The sequence below is a fragment of the Ursus americanus genome, chromosome 2 (genome assembly GCF_024610735.1).
Source record: "Ursus americanus isolate L20-20 chromosome 2, mUrsAme1.1.p, whole genome shotgun sequence".
Lineage (NCBI taxonomy): Eukaryota > Metazoa > Chordata > Mammalia > Carnivora > Ursidae > Ursus > Ursus americanus.
In genome coordinates this window covers 24648022-24674399 of record NC_142128.1, presented here as the reverse complement: position 1 = coordinate 24674399, position 26378 = coordinate 24648022, and the positions used below count along the sequence as shown (strand labels likewise).

The 26378-nt window shown below is 42.5% G+C and overlaps 1 protein-coding gene across 2 annotated transcripts in view; it reads right to left on the bottom strand.

Moving 5' to 3' along the window:
- LOC123786621 (uncharacterized) overlaps positions 1–25538 on the bottom strand; it is a 68923-nt gene extending 43385 nt beyond the window's left edge. Inside the window, exon 1 of one of the 2 annotated variants that reach the window (XM_087865701.1) lies at positions 25158–25538. In XM_087865701.1, the coding sequence (XP_087721827.1) occupies positions 25158–25163 (6 nt within the window). In that variant the 5' untranslated portion in view covers positions 25164–25538. Of the gene's footprint in view, positions 1–1815; positions 2352–25157 lie in introns of those variants that run through there. The other variant, XM_087865690.1, reaches the window with a different exon arrangement.
- Between the last annotated feature and the right edge of the window lie 840 nt (positions 25539–26378).

Sequence of the window (26378 nt, the reverse complement as noted above, 5' to 3'; positions counted from 1 at the left end):
ATAAATGTTTCTAATAATCCTTCCAATTTCATTGGTGTTGGTTGTGAACTCTCCTTTTTCATTCATAATTTTATTAATTTGGATCCTTTCTCTATTCTTTTGGATAAGTCTTGCCAGCGGTTTGTCAATTTTATTGATTCTCTCAAAGAACCAGCTTCTAGTTCTGTTGATCTGCTCCACTGTACTCCTGGTTTCTAATTCATTGATTTCTGCTCTAATCTTGGTCAACTGTTTCCTCATGCGTGGATTAGGCCCGTCCCTCTGTTGCTGTTCCAGCTTCTGGAGGTGAGAATATAAAAACTGCATTTTAGATTTTTCTATTCTTTTGAGTGAGGCTTGGATGGCTATGTATTTCCTTCTTCTGGGCGCTCTCTCCTTCCTTTCCCAACTCCCGTCCTAGGGCCATTGGCTGAACAACATAAAAAACAAAGGAGGATAGAACTGCAACAACAATCAAATACTCAAGCAGGGTGGGAGGTTTCAGCCCCCTCTCAGCAACTCAGTGCAGATTGAACATCCATAAGATGTAGGTCCTGAAAGCAAACCATCTGAATCCCACAGCTATCTCCACATATCTGTCCACATCCTTATACCACTGTGGAGGACACATTAACTGTAGGCACACAGGGTGCAGTTACAAAAATACACCCGATTTATTTTGTCCACAGGGGAAATTTCAATGTTTCCAGGGAGTGAAATCACACAGAGTACATTTTGGTAATAAAATGGGCTAGAAATCACTATAAAAAGCTAACTAGAAATTCCCGTATGTTTAGAATTTGAGAAGTAACTCTGTAAATAAGAGTAAAGAAATCCCAAAGAAAAAGAGCGATGTTGGAACTCAGTGAAATGAGCATCATAAAATTATAATCAAATACGTCTTCTGGACAGAAATTCCTGGAATATTGGTGTGAGAAGATTGTACGGTCTCAAAATCATCCCTAATTGACCAAGACATTTTAATACTGCAAACAGCGGTAGATCTGTCACTTATCTCTATGACCCTCCTACCCATTAGCTTGGGCTTTACGTTATGAACCACACAGGGAATCAATCCAAGCTGACTCTCATGGGATCTCCTGGGACCTCCAGGAATGAGAGCATTTTAAGAGAAAACGTTCACCAGCTTCTCTCCTGGGAGATCCAGGGGCCCAGGTTACTCGATGAACCCCTGTGATCATCTCTCCTGGGCCCTGTCCTGAGCGGCACTTCCTAAACTGTTTCTCTCTAGGACTAACACAATGTTTCCCCAACTCATTCAGGCCCAAGGCAGCTGAAAATCAGTGCTCTACAAAACACCACTTCATTATTTTGCAAATTTCTTGTAAATAGGAACCATTCTAGCTCTGCTAAACTAGGAAAACAGTATCTTTAACATAAATATAGAGAAACGATAAAAAAACAAGCGAACAAAAACAAAAGAAGGATCACAAAACATTAGTATTAAATTCTGTTTAGATGCCATTGCAGGCCTCAAGAGCCCCAGAGTTGGGCTGTCCTGGTTATAGAAGGAGAGACCAGGTACAGAAGGGGTGGAGTCAGACTAGCCCAAAAGTGAACAGAGAGAGGCCCAGGCTATAAGGGGGACTAGGGAATTCCATGAAGGATGGCCAGGGTCACCTGATTATAACTGGAACAGGGAGCAGGGAAAGAAGAAGCAGTGAACAGAGTTTGGGGGCATCAAACAGGTGAGATCACTCATGGAGGTGAAAAGTGTCCCCAAAGCCAGTGTCAGCCTCCCATCCACAAAGCCCTTCGTGGCCCCTGGAGACAGGGCCGGGAGCCGAGAGTTTGAGATCCAGCTGTGCTGCTTACCAGCTGTGTGACCCTGGGCTGGTTTCCTTCAGTGAACTGCGAGTGTCCACGCCTGTGTCCGTAACTGTGCGGAGGCCAAGTGAAAGACACATGCTGAGCACCTTTGGACATCAGTATCATCGTCTCCATGGGGCAAGTGTCTCCCAGATCTGGTGCCTCACGTCAGCTGTTATGTCACACCAGTGTTGCACTGGTGACAACCACAGGTCCCTCCTGTGTCAGGCCTGTGCTAAGTCGCGTGCTTTGCACACATCATCTCTCAGGCTCCAGATGGCAGGAGGAGGTCATGAAGAGTGGACAGAGTTATGGGCCCCTGGCGAGGCTGAGGGATTCCTGGGCCCTGGGAAGGGTGAGTGAGTGGGGTCCCCTAGGGAGGGCTGAGAAATGCAGCTCCTGGGCTTACCTTGGAAGGAATGGGGGATTGGGCACCCCTGGAAAGGACTGGAGGAGTCTTACAGGATTCCTGGGTCCCCACAGGGCAGATCCCTCCCACACCTGTGCTGATAAAGGCTGGCATCTGGAAGCAACAGCAGCAGCAGCAGCATTCAGAGGCAGCAAAGGGAGCAGATCCATGGGAGGCTGGATGGAGCAGTGAAGAATGGTCTGGCAGCCAAGTGGACTCACCAGGCTGGGCTGCCCTCGGCCCCTTCCCCTTCCCCAGCCACCTCACTAGCTCTGGCCTTGACCTCACCCTCTAGCAGGGCATGGGCAAGCCAGGCAGAGGTGGACACCTGGGGCCAAGGAAGGGTCCCTCCCCAGATCTCTGTGTCCTGGTTGTTGAATAGACAAAAGGAGTCACCCAGGGCCCCTGGAACCAGGAGGAGAATCTGGCCCGAGAGTCCTCTCTGCTGGGGCTTGGGGAGAATCATGGAGGGACAGCATTTGGCACTGGTTCATTCACAGAATAAAAGCACAACACAAGTCCCCTTGGATGCTGATATCCGTTTATTACCCCAGCCACATTCTGAGCGCTCACTCGGGGACTTGGAAGCAGGAGAGTAACTGACATTAATTTAAAAGAACAAAAATGCTGAAATGTGGTGCTCTTACAAATCAACGTCCAACACTCCCCCCCTCACACTCTCCATAGTGGGGAAACTGAGGCAGCCAGGGATTTGGCAAAGATGACACAGTGGTTTCTGAGGGTTTTGCTGATTACATCTGACTGAACTCCTTTTTCCAAAGGTCACTCCTTTTAATCTTGCCAGTGATGGTTTTGGGCGGTTCTGAGACAAATTCCACCTGGTCAAGGATAAAGCAAACTCATCCTGACTTAGTCCAGCTGTCATTTCCTACCAATGCCCCATGCACCTCCTCTGCCCCTGCACAGTCCCCTAGAAGAGGTGGCACCATGTGGTGGCCCCAGTAGGCTCCACCAAGCATGTCAGGGTGTCATCTGACCCTGGAAGTTAGATGCATCCCTGTGACGTGCTCTGGCCAGTGAGATGTGAGTGGGAGTGAGGGGTGCCACCTCAAACAGAACACTTGGGACAACTGAGTCTGGCATCCCCTCTGTCCATCTCATATAGCACCTGGCAGTTACCTACGGTGGGTCTGCTTTTATCCTGGTCCCAGGAAGACCATGTGGGTGTCTGGCAGGAGCAAGAAAGATACTTCCCTCGTTAGAAGCTGCTAAGACACAGGGCTACTAGTTACACACAGTAACATCTGGCCCATGCTAACTGGCAGGCACCCTCCGGTCTACTCTCTATGAGGCAGCACAGCCTAACATGCAAAGCATGAACTCTGTTGTCAGATACACATGGCTTTGAGCTCCAGATCTGCCCTTTTCTTCACTCCAACCTCAGGCAGTTTACTGTGAGTCTTTGAGCCTCCATTTCCACTCTGCAAAATAGACGGTTATACCATCTCAGGTTTGGAGGGGCTGAAATGAAACAGTAATACATGTAAAGCTTTGAGTCCAGTGCCTGGCACACATAGTAAATGTTCAATAAATATTAGCTGCATGCCTTTATGTTTCGAAGGTAGACATTCAGAAAGCACAGGAACGTATTATTACGAAAGAAGGACATGTTAAATTTTTGGCCCGTGTATCCTTTCAAACTTTGTTTTTCAACAAATAGCATAATATTTACATTCATTCACAGCCCTTTCCCTCTCAACAAGATACTGTGTTTTTTCCATGTTACAAATAACTACCTGCATCATGTTTTTAAGTTATATAATATTAAATACCATGAATAATTTAATCATTTCTCTATTGTTGGGCATTTTCATAGGTTGCAAATGGCATCAAAGACAAATGAAGTAGAATAAAGTCCATCATAACGTATTGCAGGCTAGAATAAATATTATTCTATTAACTCTTCTTTGTTATGTATCTATAAACATATTGGGTTGCGATTTAAAATGTATTCCTGGAGAGAATCCAAGATGGAGGAGGAACAGAAGACCTTAATTTCATACGGTTCCTGGAATTCAGCTAGATAGCTATCAAACCATTGGAACATCTGTGAACGCAACACAAGATGGAATAAAAGAATAGCTGCAACTCTCCAAATAGAACAAGTGACCACCTTCTCCAACGTAGGAGGTGTGAAGTGAATCTGAGGTGATATGCGGGAAGATAAACTGCAGGGGGAGGGAACCTCTGTTAGTTGGCTACAAGAAAGTGGTAGAGAAATGTAGCACAAAATCAGAGCTTTTAGAAGTCTGCTCCAGTGAGGGATGTCCCTGCCTGAAAGGTGCCCAGGTGGCAAAACAGGGCAGAATCCTAGGTGGGTTAGTGTGGTCTCGGGATCCCCGGGGTCACAGAAATAACAGGGGTGCCTGAGTGTGGCAGAGCTCGCAGACATCGGAGCAGGGAGCCACCTGGAATCAGTGAGCCCAGGAGTGGGCTCTTAGCTCAGGGATGCCATATACCATGAACTGCAGAATGGTCAGGCAACCGCTCTCTGAGCAGGGGCCCAGCAAATGGCAGAACCAGCAGAATCCCCCATTCCTCCCCAGGGAGGAACAGCTCAGGGTGTGCACTGCAGGAGTCTGCAGGGTTTAGAGACACCAGTGGCATCCAGGCTTGAGATACAGATGCTCAGTCACAGGCTGGGTGAGCACAGAGAGCGGGCGGAGACCAGGGAGATAGGAATGATTGACTGCTTTTCCCTGAGGTAGCACTCAGGGGTGGGTCCCCGAGTTCCCGGATCCGGGACTGGAGTTTGGGAGGCCCCCATTTTCATTCTCACATCCGCTAAAGCTGGGCAGAAACCCTTCAGGGAACAAAAGCCACATAGAGCAAACTAGACCAGATTACTTAGCCAGGACCCTGGCAAGGGCGCTACAATTCAGCCCTGACAAAAATACCTGAGAATCAAGGCAACAGGCCCCTCCCCAAGATCTCCAAGAATATCCATTCAAGACCGAGTATACCAATCATTGAGAACTGCAAAACTTCAGCACTAGGGGAATATAGTATATAGAATTCATGGTTGTTTCCCCAGGAATCTCGAGTCTTTCAATTTTAATTTTTTTTCTCTTTCATTTTTCAACCCATTTCTTATTTCATCAACTCTTTCTTAAAAATCTTTTTAAATTTTCATTTGTACAGTTACATTCTATCCTTTCACTGTATTTAATTTTGTTTTTGTAAATACTCAAGTTTTTTTCTTTACAATTTTGGGATGCAGTTTCCTCTAACAGACCAAAATACAACCAGAATCTAGTGTATGGTTCAGTTCTCTTCACCTGTCTGATCATATTCTCTTTTTTCCCCCTCTTCTTCTTCTTCTTCTTTTTTTTTGTTTATTCATTTTGTTTTCTTAAAGTCTCTTTAAATTTTCATCTTTACAGATACATTCTATCTTTTCAATCTGTTTAATTTTTGTATATATAAATATGCTTTTCTTTCTTTACAATTTTGAGATGTAGTTTCTTCTAACAAACTGACCAAAATACACTCAGGATATAGTGTTCTGTTCACCTATCAGTGTATATTCTTTTATTTTCCCTTTTTTTTCCTCTTTGGTTTTTGTCTTTTAATTTCCATTTGTACGGTTACATTCTATCTTTCCATTGTATTCAATTTTATTTTGGTACATATGTAAGTTTTTCTTTCTTTACGATTTTGGGATCTAGTTTTCTAACAAACAGACCAAAATACACACAGGATCCAGAGTATCGTTCGGTGTATATTTCTTTGGGGTCGTTGTTGCCGTTTTAGTATTTTGTTCTCTCACTCATCTATTCTTCACTGCACCAAATGACAAGATGGAAAAACTCACCTCAAAAAAGAGAACAAGAGGCAGTGCTGATTGCCAGGTCCCTAATCAGTATGGACGTAAGTCAGATGTTGGAAGTAGAGTTCAATAGAGATAACTAGCTGGGCTTGAAAAAAGCATAGAAGACACTACAGAATCCCTTTCTGGAGAAATAAAAGAACTAAAATCTAACCAACTCGAAATCAAAAAGGCTATTAATGAGATGCAATAAAAAATGGAGGTTCTAAGTGCTAGGATAAATGAGGCAGAAACAGTGACTTTACAGATAATACAATGGCACTAAATTCATATCGTTCAATAATTACTCTGAATGTAAACGGGCTAAATGTCCCAATCAAAAGACAAAGGGTATCAGATTGGAGAAAAAAGCAAGACCCATCCATATGCTGTCTGCAAGAGACTCATTTCAGACCCAAAGACACCTCCAGATTCAAAGTGAGGGGGTGGAAAACCATTTATCATGCTAATGGACATCAAAAGAAAGCTGGGGTGGCAATCCTTATATCAGACAAATAGATTTCAAATCAAGGCTGTGATAAGGGATGAGGAAGGACACTATACCATAATTAAAGGGTCCATCCAACAAGATCTAACAATTGTAAATATTTATGCCCTGAACAGGGGAGCAGCCGATTATATAAGCCAATTAATAACAAAATCAAAGAAACACATGGACAATAATACAATAATAGTAGGGGAATTTAACACCCCACTCACTGCCATGTACAGATCATCTAAGCAGAAGATCAACAAGGAAACAAGGACATTGAATGACACACTGGACCAGACGGACTTCACAGATATATTCAGAACATTCCAAACTAAAGCAACAGAATACACATTCTTCTCATGTGCACATGGAACATTCTCCAGAAAAGATCACATACTGGGTCACAAATCATTTCTCTACTGGTACCAAAAGACTGGGATCATTCCCTGCATATTGTGGGACCACAATGCTTTGAAACTGGAACTCAATCACAAGAGGAAAGTTGGAAAGAATTCAAATACATGGAGGCTAAAGAGCATCGTGCTAAAGAATGAATGGGTTAACCAGGAAATTAAACAAGAATTTTAAAAATTCATGGAAACAAATGAAAATGAAAATACAACTATTGAAGACCTTTGAGAAGCAGCAAAGGCAGGCCTAAGAGGGAAGCATATAGCACTACAAGCCTTTCTCAAAGAACAAGAAAGGTCTCAAAATGCAGCCTACCCTGACACCTAAAGGCACTGAAGAAAGAACAGCAAATAAAGCCTAAACCCAGCAGGAGAAGAGAAATAATAAGGATTAAGGCAGAAATCAAGGAAATAGAAACCAAAAGAACAGTAGAACAGATCAATGAAAGAAGAAGCCGGTTCTTTTGAAAGAATTAGTAAGATTGATAAACCTCTGCCCAGACTTACCAAAAGAGAAAGGACCCAAATAAAGAAAATCATGAATGAAAGAGGAGAGCCACAATCAACACCAAAGAAATACAAACAATTATAAGAACATATTATGTGCAACTACATGCCAACAAATTAGGCAATCTGGAAGAAATGGAAGCATCCCTAGAGATGTCTGAACTACCAAAACTGAACTAAGAAGAAAAAGAAAACCTGAACAGACCCATAACCAGCAAGGAAATTGAAGCAATAATCACAAATCTCCCAACAAATAAGAGCACAGACCAGATGGCTTCCCAGGGGAATTCTACCAAACATTTAAAGAACTAAAGTCTTCTTCCAAGGTCTTTCTATGAGGCCAGCATTAGCTTGATCCCAAAACCGGATAAAGACCTCACCAAGAAGGAAAATTACATACCAATATCCCTGATGAACATGGACGCAAAAATTCTCACCAAAATACTAGCCAATACGATCCAGCAGTCCATTAAAAGGATTATTCACCATGACCAAGTGGGATTTATTCCTGGGCTGCAAGGGTGGCTCAACCAGCACAAACCAATCAATGGGGTACACAACATTAATAAAAGAAAGGACAAGAACCACATGACCCTCTCAATAGATACAGAAAAAGCATTTGACAGGTACAGCATCCTTTCTTGATTAAAACTCTTCACAGTGTAGGGATAGACAAAACATACCTCAATATCATAAAAGCCACCTAGGAAAAGCCCATTCATTCTGCATGGGTAAAAACTGAGAGCTTGTCCCCTAAGGTCAGGAACATGGCAGGGACGTCCACTATCACCAATGCTGTTCAACATAGCGCTAGAAGCCCTAGCCTCAGCAATCATACAGCAAAAGGAAATAAAAGGCATTGGCAAAGAAAAAGTCAAACTCACTCTTCACAAACGACATGATGCTGATACCCAAAAGACTCCACCCCCAAATTGCCAGAACTCATACTGGAACTCGGCAAAGTGGCACGTTTAAATCAAGCACAGAAATCAATTGCATTTCTATACACTAACAATGACACAGAAGAAAGAGAAATTAAGGAGTCGAAGCCATATACAATTGAACCCAAAACCATAAGATACCTAGGAATAACTTAAACGAAGAGGCAAAGGATCTATCCTCCGAAAACTACAGAACACTCATGAAAGAAATTGAGAAAGACACACACACACACACACACACACACACACACACACACACACGGGAAAACGTTCCATGATCATGGATTGGAAGAACATATATTATTAAAATGTTTATGCTACCTAGAGCAATCTCTACATTCAATGCAATCCCTATCAAATACCATCAACTTTTTTCACAGAGCTAGAAGAAATAATCCTAAAAATTGTATGGAACCAGAAAAGACCCCAAATAGCCAAAAGAATGTTGTAAAAGAAAACCAAAGCTGGTGGCATCACAATTCCGGACTTCAAGCTGTCTTATAAAGCTGTAGTCAACGAGACAGTATGGTACTGGCAGAAAAACAGACACATAAATCAATGGAACAGAATAGAGAGCCCAGAAATGGACCCTCAGCAATATGGTCAACTAAACTTTGACAAAGCAGGAAAGAATATCCAATGGAAAAAAGATAGTCTTTTCAGCAAATGGTGTTGAGAAAATTGGACAGCCACAGGCAGAAAAGAAAGAAAGTGGACCATTTCCTTACACCATTCTTAAACTGGATAAAAGACCTAAATGTGAGATAGGAAACCATCAAAATCCTAGAGGAGGACACAGGCAGTAACCTCTGTGACCACGGCCACAGCAACTTCTTGCTAGACACATTTCCAAAGGCAAGGGATGCAAAGGCAAAAATGAACTATTGGGACTGCATCAAGATAAAAAGCTTTTGCACAGCAAACGAAACAGTTGACAAAACCAAAAGACAACCAACAGAATAGGAGAAGATATTTGCAAATGACATATCAGATAAAGGGCTAGTATCCACAATCTGTAAAGAACTTATCAAACTCAACACCCAAAGAACAAGTAATCCACTCAAGAAACGGGCAGAAGACATGAACAGACATTTCTCCAAAGAAGACATCCAAACGGCCAACAGACACATGAAAAAATGCTCCACATCACTTGGCATCAGGGAAATACAAATCAAAACCACAATGTGATACCACCTTACACCAGTCAGAATGGTTAAAATTAACAAGTCAGGACACGACAGATGTTGGCAAGGATGTGGAGAAAGGGGAGCTCTCTTCCACTGTTGGTGGGAATGCAAGCTGGTGCAGCCACTCTGGAAAACAGTACCGAGGTTCCACAAAAAATTGAAAATAGAGCTACCCTATGACTCAGCCATCGCACTACTGGGTATTTACCCCATAGATACAAATGTACTGATCTGAAGGGGCACCAGTGTTTATACCAGCAATGTCCACAAAGACTATCTATGAAAGGAGCCCAGATGTCCATCGACACATATTGAATGGATAAAGAAGACGTGATATATATAGATGGATAGATACATAGATAGATAGATAGCTAAGATGGAATATTATGCAGCCATCAAAAGTGAAATCTTGCCATTTACAGTGATGTGGATTGAAAGAGGGTATTATGCTGAGCAAAAAAAGTCAATCAGAGAAAGACAATTATCATATGATCTCACTAGTATTTGGAATTTAAGAAACAAAAGAGAGGATCATAGGGGGAGAGAGGAAAGAGGTTAAAAGAAGACAAAACTAGAGAGGGCAACAAACCATAAGAGACTCTTAATCATAGGAAGCCGACTGAGGTTTGCTGGAGGGGAGGGGGGGTGGAGGGATGGGGTAATTGGGTCATGGACATTGAGTAGGGCATGTGATGTAATGAGCACTGGATGTTAATATAAGACTGATGAATGACAGACCTGTAAGTCTGAAACCAATGATACCGTCTATGTTAATTAAATGAATTTAAATATATGTTTTTAAAAAAAGGAGAGGACAAAAATAAATAAAATCAAAAATGTAAGAGGTGAATTAACAACCAACATCACAAGAACACATAGGATCATAAGAGAACATTATGAACACTTATCTGCCAACAAATAAGACAACCTACAAGAAATTGATCAATTGCTAGAAACATATAAGCTTCTAAAATGGAATGAAGAACAGAAAATTGGAACAGACCAATTACTAGCAATGAAATTGAATCAGTAATCAAAAACCTCTGATCCAAAAGATGAGGACTGGATGGTTTCACAACTGAATTCCACCAAATAATTAAGGAACATTTAATACCTATTCTTCTCAAACTATTCTAAAATACAGAAGAGAAGGATAAGCTTCCAAATTCATTCTATGAGGCCAGCATGACCCTGATGCTCAAACCAGATAAACACACTACAAAATAAGGAAACTAAAGGCCAGTATCTCTGATGAAACTAGATGCAAAAATTCCCAACAAAATTTTAGCAAACTGAATCCAACAGGGCATTAAAAAACAAAAACCATTCCCCCCGGTCAAGTGGGATTTCTTCCAGGGATGCGAGGGTGGGTCAATATGCACAAATCAAGGCGACAGATCATAGTAACAAGAGACAGAAAAACAACTATATGATCATGTCAATAGATGAAGAAAAATCATTTAACGAGGACAACATCTATTCATTATTAAAATGCTCAACGAAGTAGCAATAGAGGAAACATACCTCAACAGAATAAAGGTCAGCTATGAAAAACCCATGGCTAACATCACCCTCAGTGCTGAAAAACTGAGAGCTTTCACTCTAGGTTCAGGAGCAAGACAAACATGTCCACTCTCACCACATTTACTCGACATATTACTGAGTCCTAGACACAGCGATCAGACAAGAAGAAATAAAAGGCACTCATATTGGTAATGAAAAAAACAAAATTTTCCCTATCTGTAGATGACATGAGACTATGACATGAGACTATACAGAGAAAACCCTAAAGACTCTACCAAAAAAACTCCTAGAAGCAATCAATAAATTCAGTAAAGCTTCAGGATACAAAATTTATATATGTTGCATTTGTATATGCTCCTAATGAAGTTATAGAAACCAAAATTAAGAAAACAGTCCTGTTGACAGTTGCACCATAAAGTTTAAAATACCTAGCAATCAACTGAACCAAGGAGGTGAAATGCCTGTACTCTGAAAGCTATCCAACACTGGCGAAAGAAACTGAAGATGACAGAAGCAAATCCATGAGCAAATTCCATGTTCATCAATTGGGAGAACCAATATTAAAATGTCCCTGCCACCTGAGGGAACCCACAGATTTAATGCAATCCCTATCAAAATACCAACAGCAGTTTTTCACTCAACCAGAATAAAGAATCTTAAAATTTGTACAGAACACAAAGACCCTGAATGACCAAAACAATCTTGAAAAAGAACAAAACTGGAGGTATCACAATTCCAGATTTCAAGACATACTATAACTCTGTAATAATCAAAACAATATGACCTGGCACAAAAATGAATACACAGATCAATGGAATAGGACAGTCCAGAAATAACCCCATCTTTATATGGTCAATTCATCCATGACAAAGGAGACCAGAATACACAATGGGGAAAAGACTTGTCTCTTCAACAAATGGTGCTGGAAAAACTGGACGCCCACCCACAAAACAATGAAACCAACCACTTCCTTACACCACCCACAAAAATAGACTCAAAATGGATTAAAGACCCACATGTGAGACCTGAAACCATAAAATTCCTAAAAGAATACATGCAGTAATTTTTTTGACATCAGCTATGGGAACAATTTTCTAAGCTAGGTCTCCTCTGGCAAGGGCCACAAAAGCAAAATTAATTAACTGGGATTACAACAAAATATTAACTTTTGCTCAGTGAAGGAAGCTACCAACAAAACACAAAGGCAATATACTGAATGCGAGATGTTTGCAAATGATGTGTCTAATAAGAAGTTAATATCCAAAATACATATAGAACTTATACAATGCCACACCAAAAAAACCCCAAAGTATCCAATTAAAAATAAGCAGAGGACATGAATAGACATTTCTCTCTAAAGAAATACAGATGGTCAACAGACACCTGAAAAGATGCTTACTTTCACTAATCATGGGGGAAATTCAAATCAGAATAAGATATCATCTCACACACATCATAAGGGGTAGAAGAAAAAACACAAGAAATAACAAGTGTTGTTGAGGATTGGAGGAAAAGGTACCCTCATGCACTGCTGGTGGGAATGCAAACTGATACAGCCACTACGGAAAACAAGATGTGGGTTCCTCACAAAATTTCTAAATACCATACAATCCAGTAATTCCACAGTGGGCATTTACCCAAGGTAAATGAAAACACTAATTTGAGAAGAGAGATGCACCCCTACATTAACTGAGGCATTATTACCACAGCCAAGATACAGAGGCAACCCAAGTGTCCGTCCATACATTAGTGGATATAGAAGATGTAGTATATATTCAATAAAACATTACTCAGATATTAAAAAGAAGTTGAGATCTTGCCATTTGCAACAACATGGATGGATCTAGAAGATATAATGCTAAGCGAAAGAAGTCAGAGAGAGACAAATACCATGTGATTTCACTCATATCTGGAATTTAATAAACAAAGAAAAAAGATGAATCCAAACAGACTCTTAAATACAGAGAACAAACTGATGGTTGACAGAGGAGAGGTGGGTGGGGGGATGGGTGAAAAAGATGAAGGGGATTAAGAGGACACTGATGGTGATGAGCACAGAGTCATGTATACAGTGGTAGAATCATATTGCACACCTGACACTAATATAACACTTACTTATACATGAATAAAAAAAATTTAAAGAATAATGGCACAACAGATTTGTTGATTGCTTTATCTTGGAATGAAAATGTGACACATTTAGTTTCTGAAATCATTCATAAATTGGAAAAAAAAATGGGGGTATTGTCCTATTATTGCCCCTATCCAGATATATAATTGAGTAACTATAGCAGGTCTGTGCAGTATAAGCCATTATTTCTTCCCCCCAAATGATTATGCCCCCTTGCATCTTATTCAGCAAATTACCTTAATTTCATACGCAAAAGGTCTCCATTTATGATTTCAAATGTGCAAACCTTAAAATTGCACACATAGGATATATACCTCTTTTCAAATTAAATGAAATGGGGGGGGGAGTCTTATGTCTAAAATATACCTATATTTACTACATAGTTAAAATATCAAATGAAATACACTATGATGAAATGACATCACACTGATACAGATACATTCCTTTTTTAAATGACTAGTCAATGTGGGAAGATATTTTCACCTGTGTGGAAAAAGTTAGTAATAACCTACAACAACAAATCCTGAAGTTATACAAAGCTGCATTCTCCTTAGAAGGCCTATCTTCTTGTCTTACAAGTCACAGGAAGGAGGCATGACAGTATGTGTTATGAATGTACAACTTAGGAAGATACAGGGGTGCCTGGGTGGCTCAGTCAGTTAAGCATCTGCTTTTGGCTCCGTTCATGCTCTCAGGGTCCTGGATGGAGTCCTGCATTGGGCTCCCAGCTCAATGGGGACTCTGTTTCTCCCTCTGCCTCTCCCTCCTGCTCACACTCTCTCTCCCTAAGGAATAAACGAAATCTTAAAAAAAAACAAACAAACAGGAAGATATATGAATATATGTGAATTAGAAAATAAACAAAAGAGAAAAGTGAATAAATTGGAAATGTATGAATTGGTGGATGCAAGCACCATTTTTGGGTGTTATATGCAACTAATGAATCATCGAGCTTTACATCTAAAAACCAGGGATGTACTGTATGGTGACTAACATAATAAAAAAATATTATCATAGGGGCGCCAGGGTGGCTCAGTCATTGCGCATCTGCCTTCGGCTCAGGGCATGATCCCGGCGTTATGGGATCGAGCCCCACATCAGGCTCCTCCGCTATGAGCCTGCTTCTTCCTCTCCCACTCGCCCTGCTTGTGTTCCCTCTCTCGCTGGCTGTCTCTCTCTCTGTCAAATGAATAAATAGAATCTTTTAAAAAAAATAGTATAATAAAATAATAAAATAAAAATTAAAAATTAAAAAAATAACATGTTTTTTCTTCCAAAACAGATTCAAAAACTCTGCTTAGTACAATCTTCTCCATATTTAGAAGTGTTCCTGATAATTTTTTTTTAAGATTTATTTTCTTTGAGACAGAAAGCAAAAGCCAGTGGACAGGTAGAAGGAGGGGGAGGAGAGAGAGACAGAGAGAGAGAGAGAGAGCGCGCACCTGCAGATTCCATGCTGAGTGGGGAAGCCCAACCCAGGGCTCAATCCCAGGACCCTAAGATCAAGACCTGAGCTGAAATCAAGTCAGACACTTAACTCACTGACACCCAGGTGCCTCTGACCTGGGGTTTTGAGGCCAAGTTTTCTCCTAGATTTCAAGCTTCATACCCTGTGTCTGAGCTCTCCAAGCTTTACCTGGGATCTATTGATGGTCTTTTTTTTTTTTTTTAATCACCCCTGAGTGTACTTGTTTGGCCTTCAGGTCTGATTCAGATTCTTCCTGAAGGATCTGTGCAGTCTTTAGTCTAATTCCTGTTGGGAATGGGACTGCTCCTAATGGAATTGGGCTAGCCCTCAATCTGAGTCCTTTTAAAAGCAGACCCTTCCAGTGGGAACTCTGTCAGTTGCAATTGTGTAGGCTTTGGTCCTATTCCCCTTTGCAACTGCACTCTTCCCTTTGGGACTGTGCCTGTTGGAACTGCACTAGCCTTCAGTCTCTGGTCTGTTTGGGACTGAACTGTTCTCTCTGAAACTGGGCTGGCCTTTGGTATGATTCCTTCTGGAAACAGGATGGCCTTGAAATTCTTTTATAAGAAATGGGATCCCAGTCATCAAAATGCTTTAGGGCATTTCACCCATGGGGACACTGGATGGTTTTATGTTTAAAAATAGTCTTTAAATTTGTATGGAACCAGAAAAGGCCCCAAATCTCCAAGGAACTGCTGAAAAGGAAAAACAAATTGGGGGCATCACAATACCGGATTTCGAGCGGTACTACAAAGCTGTGAATTCAAAGACAGCATGGTACTGGCACAAAAACAGACACATAGACCAATGGAACAGAATAGAGAACCCAGAAATGGACCCTCGGCTCTTTGGGCAACTAATCTTTGATAAAGCAGGAAAAAACATCCGGTGGAAAAAAGACAGTCTCTTCAATAAATGGTGCTGGGAAAATTGGACAGCTACATACAAAAGAATGAAACTTGACCAATCTCTCACACCATACACAAACATAAACTCCAAGTGGATGAAAGACCTTGATGTGAGACAGGAATCCATCAGAATTCTAGAGGAGAACATAGGCAGCAGCCTCTATGACATCGGCCAAAGCAAACTTTTTCATGACACATCTCCAAAGGCAGGAGAAACAAAAGATAAAATGAACTTATGGGACTTCATCAAGATAAAAAGCTTCTGCACAGCCAAGGAAACAGTCAAAAAAATCTAAGAGGCAGCCCACGGAATGGGAGAAGATATCTGCAAATGATGCTACAGATAAAAGACTGGTATCCAAGATCTACAAAGAACTTCTCAAACTCAATACACGAGAAACAAATAAATAAAAAAATGGGCAGAAGATACGAACAGACACTTTTCCAATGATGACATACAAATGGCTAACAGACACACGAAAAAATGTTCAAAATCCTTAGCCATCAGGGAAATTCAAACCAAAACCACACTGAGATACCACCTTACGCCAGTTAGAATGGCAAAAATAGACAAGGCAAGAAACAACAATTGTTGGAGAGGATGTGGAGAAAGGGGATCCCTCCTACATTGTTGGTGGGAATGCAAGTTGGTACAGCCACTCCCGAAAACAGTGTGGAGGTCCCTTAAAAAGTTCAAAATTGAGCTACCCTATGATCCAGCCATTGCACTACTGGGTGTTTACCACAAAGATACAGATGTAGTGAAGAGAAGGGCCATATGCACCCCAATGTTCATAGCAGCATTGTCCACAATAGCTAAATCGTGGAAGGAGCCGAGATGCCCTTCAACAGATGACTGGATTAAGAAGTTGTGGTCCATATATACAATGGAATATTACTCCGCTATCAGAAAGAACGAGTTCTCAACATTTGCTGCAACATGGACGGCACTGGAGCAGATAATGCTAAGTGAAATAAGTCAAGCAGAGAAAGACAATTATCATATGATTTCTCTCATCTGTGGAACATAAGAACTAGGATGATCGCTAGGGGAAGAAAGGGATAAAGAAAGGGGGGTAATCACAAGAGGGAATGAAACATGAGAGACTATGGACTATGAGAAACAAACTGAGGGCCTCACAGGGGAGGGTGGTGGGGGAATGGGATAGACCGGTGATGGGTAGTAAGGAGGGCACATATTGCATGTTGCACTGGGGGTTATAAGCAACTAACGAATCATCGAACTTTACATCGGAAACCGGGGATGTACTTATGGTGACTAACATAATATAATAAAAAATCATTAAAAAAAATAAAAAATAAATAAAACAAAATAAAATAAAATAAGGGGGCAATATGAGAAAAAAAAAACAAATTATGGTCCCTCTGGAGGCATATTTTTAAATAAATGGACTGACCTAACCTGAAATAATTGACAACTTCAATGGCCATGATGAGGAACTTTTGATCATCCCAACCTTAATTTTCTCACACCTGAATGGACTGCCATGGTTCTAAAATTGACAAAACAGGATACCGATTACAATAGGTATTTGGAAGCTGCCAAATGCTAACAAGAATCGAAAATTGCATCTCTCCAAATACAATTTGTAAACTAAATGAGGGGGCGACGGGGTGGCTCAGTCAAGTGAGAGTCTGCCTTCTGCTCAGGTCTTCATCCCAGGGTCCTGAGCTGAGTTCCCCATCAGTCTCCCTGCTCAGTGGGGAGCCTGCTTCTCCCTCTCCCTCTGCCTGCCACTCTCCCTGCCTGTGCTCTGTCTCTGTCAAATAAATAATTTTAAAAAATTAAATAAATGATGCAAGCATACAATTAAAGAGACAAAACAGGGCTTCTGAGTCCTCTTCTTCTCCTCCCCCACTTTCTTTGTCTAAGGAGGGGAGGCAACCACATTGTGCTCAGGCCACACCTCAGGCCCCACCTCCAGCACCATCTCCCTCTGTTATCTCTGCACCCTCTCATCTCCTCTGCTCCCACACTCTTATCTGATGTGGGAAACAAAGACAGAAGAAAAATTGTTAAATTTCCTTACTTCCTAGAGCCCAAGTCCTTGAAACAGGCAGAGTGACATTCCTCTAGGGACTCAACTGCCTTGATGTTAATACTTTGCTAAGGCCTCTCTCCCTCTTTTCCTTTTACCAAACCTTCCTTTTCCTCTGAAGCTCTCTCTGCTTCCTCCTCTCCTAAACCTCTTGAAACCTGCCCCTTTGAAGTTAAATCTCCTGAGGATCTAAATAGATCCCACATTTCCAACTTTTTTTTTTAAAGGTTTTATTTATTTATTTGACAGAGATAGAGACAGCCAGCGAGAGAGGGAACACAAGCAGGGGGAGTGGGAGAGGAAGAAGCAGACTCATAGCGGAGGAGCCTGATGTGGGGCTCGATCCCATAACACCGGGATCACGCCCTGAGCCAAAGGCAGTTGCTTAACCACTGTGCCACCCAGGCGCCCCCCAACTTTTTTTTTTTTTTGACTACAGTTGACACACAATATTACATTAGTTTCAGGTGTACAACTTAGTGATTCTATAACTTTATACATTAGGCTATATTCACTATGAGTATAGCTACCGTCTATCCCATTACATCACTACGAACCATCATTGACTGTATTCCTTATGCTCTGCTTTTTATTCCCATGACTTACTCATTTCATTACTGGAGGCCTATATCTCCCTCTCCCCTTCACCCATTTTGCCCACCACATGATAGTGAGTGTGCTGTGTCTCCTTTGTTACAATATGTAGATGATTGGCATCTCTGCTCCCCTCCTCACACCTCTTCACAGGAAGACAGCATCCACCTGGGAAAACTTTTGGCCTTAAAAGGGTCATGCAGTCTCCAAAGAAAAACTGCAGTTTGCTCAAACTCAGCTTAGGTATTTAGGTCACCTGATCTCAGAACAAGGACAGTACCTGGATCCAGGTAGACTCAAGGCATCCTCAATTTCCCACAACCTAAAACTAAGCACCAATGACCAGGCTTTCCTGGACTGGCCAGCTACTGTCAACAGTGGATTCCAAACTTCTCTTTTAAGGCTCAGCTGCTATACATTTTACTAAAACATGAGAAACCTAACACAATTATTCAGAAAGAGGGGGATGACACCGCTTTGAAACTTTAAACAAAAGTCTACCATTAGCCCCTGCCCTTGGAACTCCTAATGACCAACTTCCCTTTTTCATCTCTCTGATACGGAAGGGAATGTCCTTGCAGTGCTCACCCCAAAACACAAGGACCACCATCATCCCACAAGGTATAAGAGTCAACAGGTAGATGCTATGGCTGGGGGATACCCACCTGCCTCAGAGCCATTCCTGCCACTGCCCTCTGGGATAAGGCCACTGAAGAATTCATCACACCATCCCCTTTAACCATCCCTGCACCCCATGTAGTAGAAGCCCTTCTGAACTCTCCTCACACTCAACATTTTCCAGACAGTCACCTCACCTCCTATGAAATCCTCCTGGTACCACTCCTCACATAACTCTTTCTGGTTCCAAAAGCCTCAACCCAGCCACCCTTCTCCCCTCCTTCACAGATGAAACCCCCCCACAGCCACTTCACACCGACAGGTCACCTGTTGACTCCCTGTGACAATTTTCAGCAAATTGCTCTAACCAAAGCACACTTTTCATGCTTTCCTGATGGTTCTTACTTAGAGGAGGAAAATGATAAATATCTCGCCAGCTAAGCTACCACAACTCCCTTTGAGGACACTGAGGCAGCACCTTTCCCTCTGGCTACTTCAGCCCAGCAGGATGAGTTCTGTGTCCTTAAGGCAGCTTCTATTGTAGCCGAGGGCAGCACTGCAAACATGTAAGGTGATACTCGGTATATGCTTTGGATAGCTAGCTCATGGTTTTGGAATATTATGGAAGAAATGAGGTTTCCTTCCTTACAATGGGGATGAGATTAAAAAATGGCTGCTAGGTCTAAAATTCATCAGATGCCATGCTTTTGCCTGCAGATCTAGCTATTATTAAGGTCCCAGGGATATTCTGCACTTGACTTTCTGGAGGCCAAAGGAAACCACCTGGCTTATAGTTCTGCCCAAAAAAAGCTACTCAAAAGGACACCGAGAGCCAGACCTCTGTCATGTTCTGAAGGGATGTCCTACCAACTGACAATTGGGAAAAATTGAGCAGACATGGCCAACAACAGGGCCCAGACAAGGAGAAACAATGTTGGGAATCTGATGACTAGTTGATAAAAAGAGAGAATTCTGGTTTGGATCAAATAACAATATGGCCATCTCCAAAATTCTAAAATTCCCACTCCTGACAACTGTACAAATATTAAACCATTGGTCTACTGACAAACTGATAGGGTTGATGAACCAGTATTGGTGGGGAAATGCTAAGAAGACTGCAGAAAGTGCCAACCTTGCTTGTCCCACTTGTCCAAAATACGATCCTGGAAAACAAATCCATACCTCCCCTGGGCATTTTAGACTGCTCAATGAACCATTTGAGATTTGGCAACTGGATTTCATGCAACTTTCTCATCTCATGGAAATAAGTTTGTGTTAGTCAATGTGCCTATGTTATCTCACTGGACCACAGCTTTCCCTTGTAGAAAGGCCAATGACTCTTCTGTGGCTAAAATCCTGTTAGAAAAAATTCTCTCTCCGGGAAAAGCTCTCTTGAACACCACAATGACCAGAAAACCCATTCTACCGTGCAGGCATTTCACTGAGTTTGTGATCTTTGGCCGGTTTTACAATACTTTCATTGTACATTACTATCCCCTAACCTCACAACTGGTCCAACACCATAATGGCAACACTGGGGACCCAATTGGCAAAATCTGCAGAGACTTTCCAATGACCTGGGCCAAAGGCATTGCCAATACTTCTTCTAAATCTCAAGGCCATCCCCTTTGGAGCTCTGACTCCCAACCTTGGAGATAGTCACTGGACATCCATGCATTTGACCTCTGCCCCCTTTTGACCTGGAGTTGAGAAAAGGGGATATATTTCAATAATGCAAAGATCTAGTTGCTTCTATCAAAATGAACATTGTTGTAGCAGAGCAATCTTTTCAGTGTCCACTCCCAGGGGATAATTATCTTGACCATCACACCCTGCAAGCTGGGGATTCTTTCTCTTGGGAAAGACACTTCCACAGAGATTCTCTTCAACCTCCCTTGAGAGGACCTTATCGGATACTGCTAACCAAACCTTGTGCTGCCAAATCCCAGGGAATGGGCTCTTGGGTCCACGGGACACATTTAAAGAAGGCACCAGACCCTGACTGGACCTGGACACCATCTGGTCACGAGAACATAAATACTTCCCAAATTGAAAGAGAAAACATCTGGGGAGACAGCTTTCCCCCACATGTCCGGACCAGGCCTGCATTCCTTTTCTCACTGTTGCTCCTCCTACCTCTTTTGTGCAAGGAACATGCCTTTTTCTGCATTTCCCAGTCTCTTGCAAAAGGAGGAAACCTCTTTGGAGTATGACCTTTCCAGAAATAGCCTCATTTTTATCTTGTGAGCATTTCTAGAGTTTTAGAAGTTTCAGAATTCAAAAGTCTTTCTTTTACCTAAACTATTAACTGCACCCTGATTCCTTTTGTTTGTTTTGTTTTTGTTTGGTTTCTTTAAAGAAACAGAATTTTTAATTTATTAAAAACATTAAAGACAAATGAAAAAAAAAAACCATGCCGTGTTTATAGACAGAGAAATTCAAAATCATAAAAAAATGTCAATACTTTTCCAATTGCCTTGTATATTTTATGCAGCAGCAATTAATATCCCAATATGAGTTTGCAAGAAATATGACAGGCTAATTCTAACCTTGATACGGAAGAGCAAAGACCCATAGACAGCCAAGATGCTTCTGAAGAAAAAGGAAAGGGGAGGGCGCCTGGGTGGCCTCATTCGGTTAAGCATCTGCCTTCGGCTCGGGTCATGATCCCAGGTCCTGGGATCCAGTCCCACATCGGGTTCCCTGCTCGGCGGGAGCCTGCTTCTCCCTCTGCACCCCCTCCCATGTGCACAAAAATAAGTAAATAAAATCTTTAGGGGGGAAAAAAAGGAATAAGGAAAGGAGAACTGCCCCACCAGATATCAAGAATTATTATGAAGCTGTAAGATTTAGGATAGGGTGTTATTCATGCTGGGAGACTAATGACTACCACTAGTGCACCCAGACCAGAATCACAAATGTATGAGAACTTCATCCATGACACAGGGGGCACTACAGATCACTGGGGAATGGTGTATGAAATACATGATGTCAGGACAACTGGTCATCCACATGGTAGATCTCTATCTCCTGCCATACACAAAATCTAATTTCCAATGGATTTACCGACTTCAAAATGAAAGATAAAACTGGTTAAACTTGCAGAAGAATATATAGAAAGATATCTTTATGATCCCAGGATAAGAAAATACTTCTTCACCAAGGCAAAAAAGCATTCTTCAGAAAGAAAATTGGTAAGCATGACAACGTTAAAATTAAGAATTTTTGCTGGGATGCCTGGGTGTCTCAGTCGTTGAGCGTCTGCCTTCAGCTCAGGGCGTGATCCCAGAGTCCTGGGATGCAGCCCCACATCCAGCCCTGCATCAGGCTCCCTGCTCTGCTGGGAGCCTGCCTCTTCCTCTCCCACTCCGTCTGCTTGTGTTCCCTCTCTCACGGGCTCTCTCTTTCTCTGTCAAATAAATAAATAAAATCTTAAAAAAAAAAGGAAAAGAACTTTTGCTAACAAAAAGATACCTTAGAGAAAAATTAAATTAGAAACCAGAAAAAGATACAGGCGTCCCAGGAAACAAGAATATTTGAATGAAATCTTTGAATTATACTTTATCATTCAAACTCCAGCTAACTTTTATATGAAAATCAGGAACCAAACAGATTCTGAAATCTAGGTAGTCTTCATTATTTTAACTCAGCTATCTGAATTCAAAAACTGATAACAAAGAATGTTTTATTCATAACACGCACAACCAACCACAGATCAATATCCAGAATATTTGAAAAGCTAATTCCTACATAACAAAAAGAGAAAAGCAAATAGCCCAATGGCAAAACTAGAATTTTATGGAAGAAAAAAATCCTAGTGGTGAATAAAAACATGAAAAATGTTCAACCTCAATAATAATCATAAAAATTCACCTTAAGGCCACAAAGAGTAACCCTTTTACATTCATCAGGTTGGCAAAAAATTAAGCTTGGCAAGACCAGTTATTGGTGAAGATAGGAAATCTATGCAGTACTGGGACAAGTACAATTGGTACAACTATTTTGAAAGATACTCTGCATTATCTTGCAAAACTCTACACGTTCATTCTTACAAACCAGAAATTCCAATACTAGAAAATGTATATGCCCTATTGAAAATCTTGAACCTACACACCAGGAAACGTGTGAGAATGTCCATTGCAGCATTGTTCAGAATAACAAAAAACTGGAAACAATTATTCACCAAAAGCAGAATAAATAAATGGTGCTATACTTATATAATTACATAGTTTGAACATCCGGATTCTAATCCAAATGCATGGTTTCTGAATTTATAACATAACAGACCATTACTGATAACACATGGAGTTTTAAACAGCTCTTTTGAGATAACAATACTGTTTTGAAATGTCCCGGAAGTATTCCTATTCTTGCAACAAGTTCTCTAATGCTTCATGTTCCCCAGTGTATCTGTATTCCCAGATGTACTCAGTGATTTCATTTAGTGCATTCTCGCAGTATTTCACTATTTTGCTCCCAGACACTTGAGGAAGACACTTCCAGGAGGCACACGTGACTCCGGGTTTGCCTTCATAGGGAGAAACCTGTCTTCAGGTAAACAACTGCCAATAAATATTTTCAGTTGACTCCTTTCAAACCTAGGGTCCTGGGTTAGAACCAACACATGGTTTGGAATTGTCATCTTGCTTTTGATTCTGTACTTGCTGTCTGTCAATCCTTTGTAGAAACAGTGTCCCCAGTGAGGTGATGCTGGCTCACTGGTCTCAATCTCGAGCAGATACAGACTTCACACAGGAAGTACATGAGAGTTTCTCCCTTCTAACCTTCCCAGTTCTTCAAGTGTCACTTGAGTAGTTTACAACTGTGATGCACATTTCCTCCAACATGAGACACACCACCAGAAAAAGACCTTGCTGGCACTGAAACACAAAACCACTAAATACAAAGAACTTGACTGCTGATCAGAAATTCTTCCAGGGACACCTGGGTGGCTCAGTCGGTTAAGCATCTGCCTTTGGCTCATGATCCAGTGAGTCATGATCCCAGTATCCTAGGACTGAGTCCCACACTGGGCTCCTTGCCCAGCGGGGAGCCTGTTTCTCCCTCTGCCTGATTCTCTCTCTCTCTCTCATACACACACGCACAAATAAAATCTTTAAAAAAAATTCTTCCATGGAAACTTTTTTAAAGTTTTTTAAATTACAATTACCTCACAGTTATATTCATTTCAGGTGTGCAGTCTAGTGATTCAACACTTGTAGGCAACACCTGGTGCTCATCACAAATGCATGACTTAATCCCTATCACCTATTGAACCCATCCCCCCAAACATCTCCCCTCTGATTACCAACAGGTTGTTCTCTATAGTAAAAAGGCTGTTTTCTTGGTTTGCCTCTTTTTTCTTCTCGTTGCTCATTTGTTTTATTTCATAAATTCCACAAATGACTAAAATCATATAGTATCTGTCTTTGACGGACTTATTTTGCTCCTCAAGGCAAATCTTGATCAGAACGGGGAAATGTGAAAAGTCGTAACGGGAAATGCCACAAAACAGTCAGGAGGTTTTGGCAGGGGGAGCTCGGACACACTATCACTCTGAATAAACTGGGGACCCAACAGGAAGACATGGACTTGACCTCGCACGTGAATACTCCACTATTCCAGCTACAGGAACTCTATTCTCATCTCTCCATCCCCTCCCCCCAGCCCCCACCTCCCAACAGGACTCAACCATGAGAAGCCACAATGATTTGAACTACCAGATGCCTCCAATGGACTTTTGGTTCCTAACAGCCTTCTAAACTGCCCCCTTTTCGCCTGAAAACAGTGAGCCTCTCTGATGCTCCCCAATGTGCCTAAGGGTTAGTCACTGCTTCTTTGTCCTACATTCTATTCTTCTTCCTTCCCAAACAAAACCAACTTCGGCTGATAAATCCCTCAGAGTTTCTACCTTTAAGGTTACAAAATGGAGGGCAGTTTGTGTTTCTACCTGGGTCTCAGGTTCCAGCAGAATTAGGGAAGTGGGACCCCAGCTCATTCTTTTAGGAAGTCCTGAGAGTCAGCAGTTAGTGCATTCAAGTCCCCACTGAAAGCGGCTCCCATTCCTCTGAATTTGGCTCAGGATTTCTCCCCAGAAACAAGCCTGCATCTGTAACAAGCCAACCACAGCATCTCTGATGTGGTGTCGCGGGACCCCTCAAGCCACGGATCCCTGAGTAAAACAGGTCTGTTCAAATACCCGCAGGGAAAATGAGGACTGAACCAGGGGAACAGCCCTCAAAATGCAAGCGACTGTGCTGCTCACTTACCAGCATGTCCTGGGAAGCCGCCCAGAGCCGCCCCCTCAGCACTCAGCCAACAAGGCAGCTTCTTCCTCTACCTCGGGAGGCGACAAGTTGCTGCAAAGGCCCCAGGGTCTTCCCAGGGTGGGGGCCGAACCTACTGAAACCGCAGCTTTGGCGCTCTATCCCCTGCAGCCAGAGAGGGGCCAGATTCTTGGGAGGCTTCTGGAGCCCTTCCTGCTCTGAGGCGCCTTGGGTCAGAAAAGGCCATTGGCGCGCCCTCTGCTGGCCGTGGCTGCGCACGCAGAGAAACCGCCCCCTTCCTGTTGGAGGTGCGCGCGCGCCCTCTGCTGGCCTTCCTGGTATTCCCTGCAATGCTCAAAGTCATGACCCCTCAGATGGAGGGACTGAGTGTGCTCTGGTCCATCCAAGCCATCTCTCTCCATGACAGATCGTGAGGCTCGGCCCCACAACGCCATGAAAAGGAGGGGTGCCCATCTTCCCAAGTGAAATGGCCTCTGCACAGCTCTGCCCCAGAGAGGTCGGAGCTTTGGGCTCAGGGAAATCTGACGTCCTGGATTCCCGCCTTCTCCGGTCCCAATGCTCAGAGCACCTACCTAGACCTCCACCCCCCTGGTCCATGGTCCACCTCCACACACCTAGACCAGCAACTGCTTTTCATCCTTCCAACTCCTCTTTGTCTCTGCTTTTCTCTACCCCCTCTCCCTCTCTTGGTTCCTCTCACTTTCCAGGACTTGCCCAATCCCCCCAACACCCACTCAGTGTCCCTCTCCCTGACAGTCTCTTTCTCTATCTCTCCCCAGGCCCTCAGACCTTCTGCTCTGTTCAGTCCTGTCCAGGACCACCACAGGGGACCACCTCTCCTGTCTCCCCCTCTCTCCTGCCATCATTCGGCCCAGTCCCTGCGCACAGGGCATGACAATCCCATTTACGAAGGAAGCTCAGGCTGACCTGAGGCGGGTAACTGCCTCTCCAGGGCAGAATGTGGACAGACAGACCTTGACACCTTGGCCCAGCCATGACCCCAATGCTTCTGGAGGATGGCTGCTTCAACAACCTGGGAAGAAGGAGGGCTTTGCATGATCCAGGAGCTCTGGTGCAGAATGGACTGGAGTAAAGGACCTAAGAAGCAACAGACACATACACCCAACTCCTCCTGCGTGGTGAGGGAGGAATGGGTCTCCTGTCACTGGCCTCTTCCCTGCCCATCCCTCAACATGGAAACTG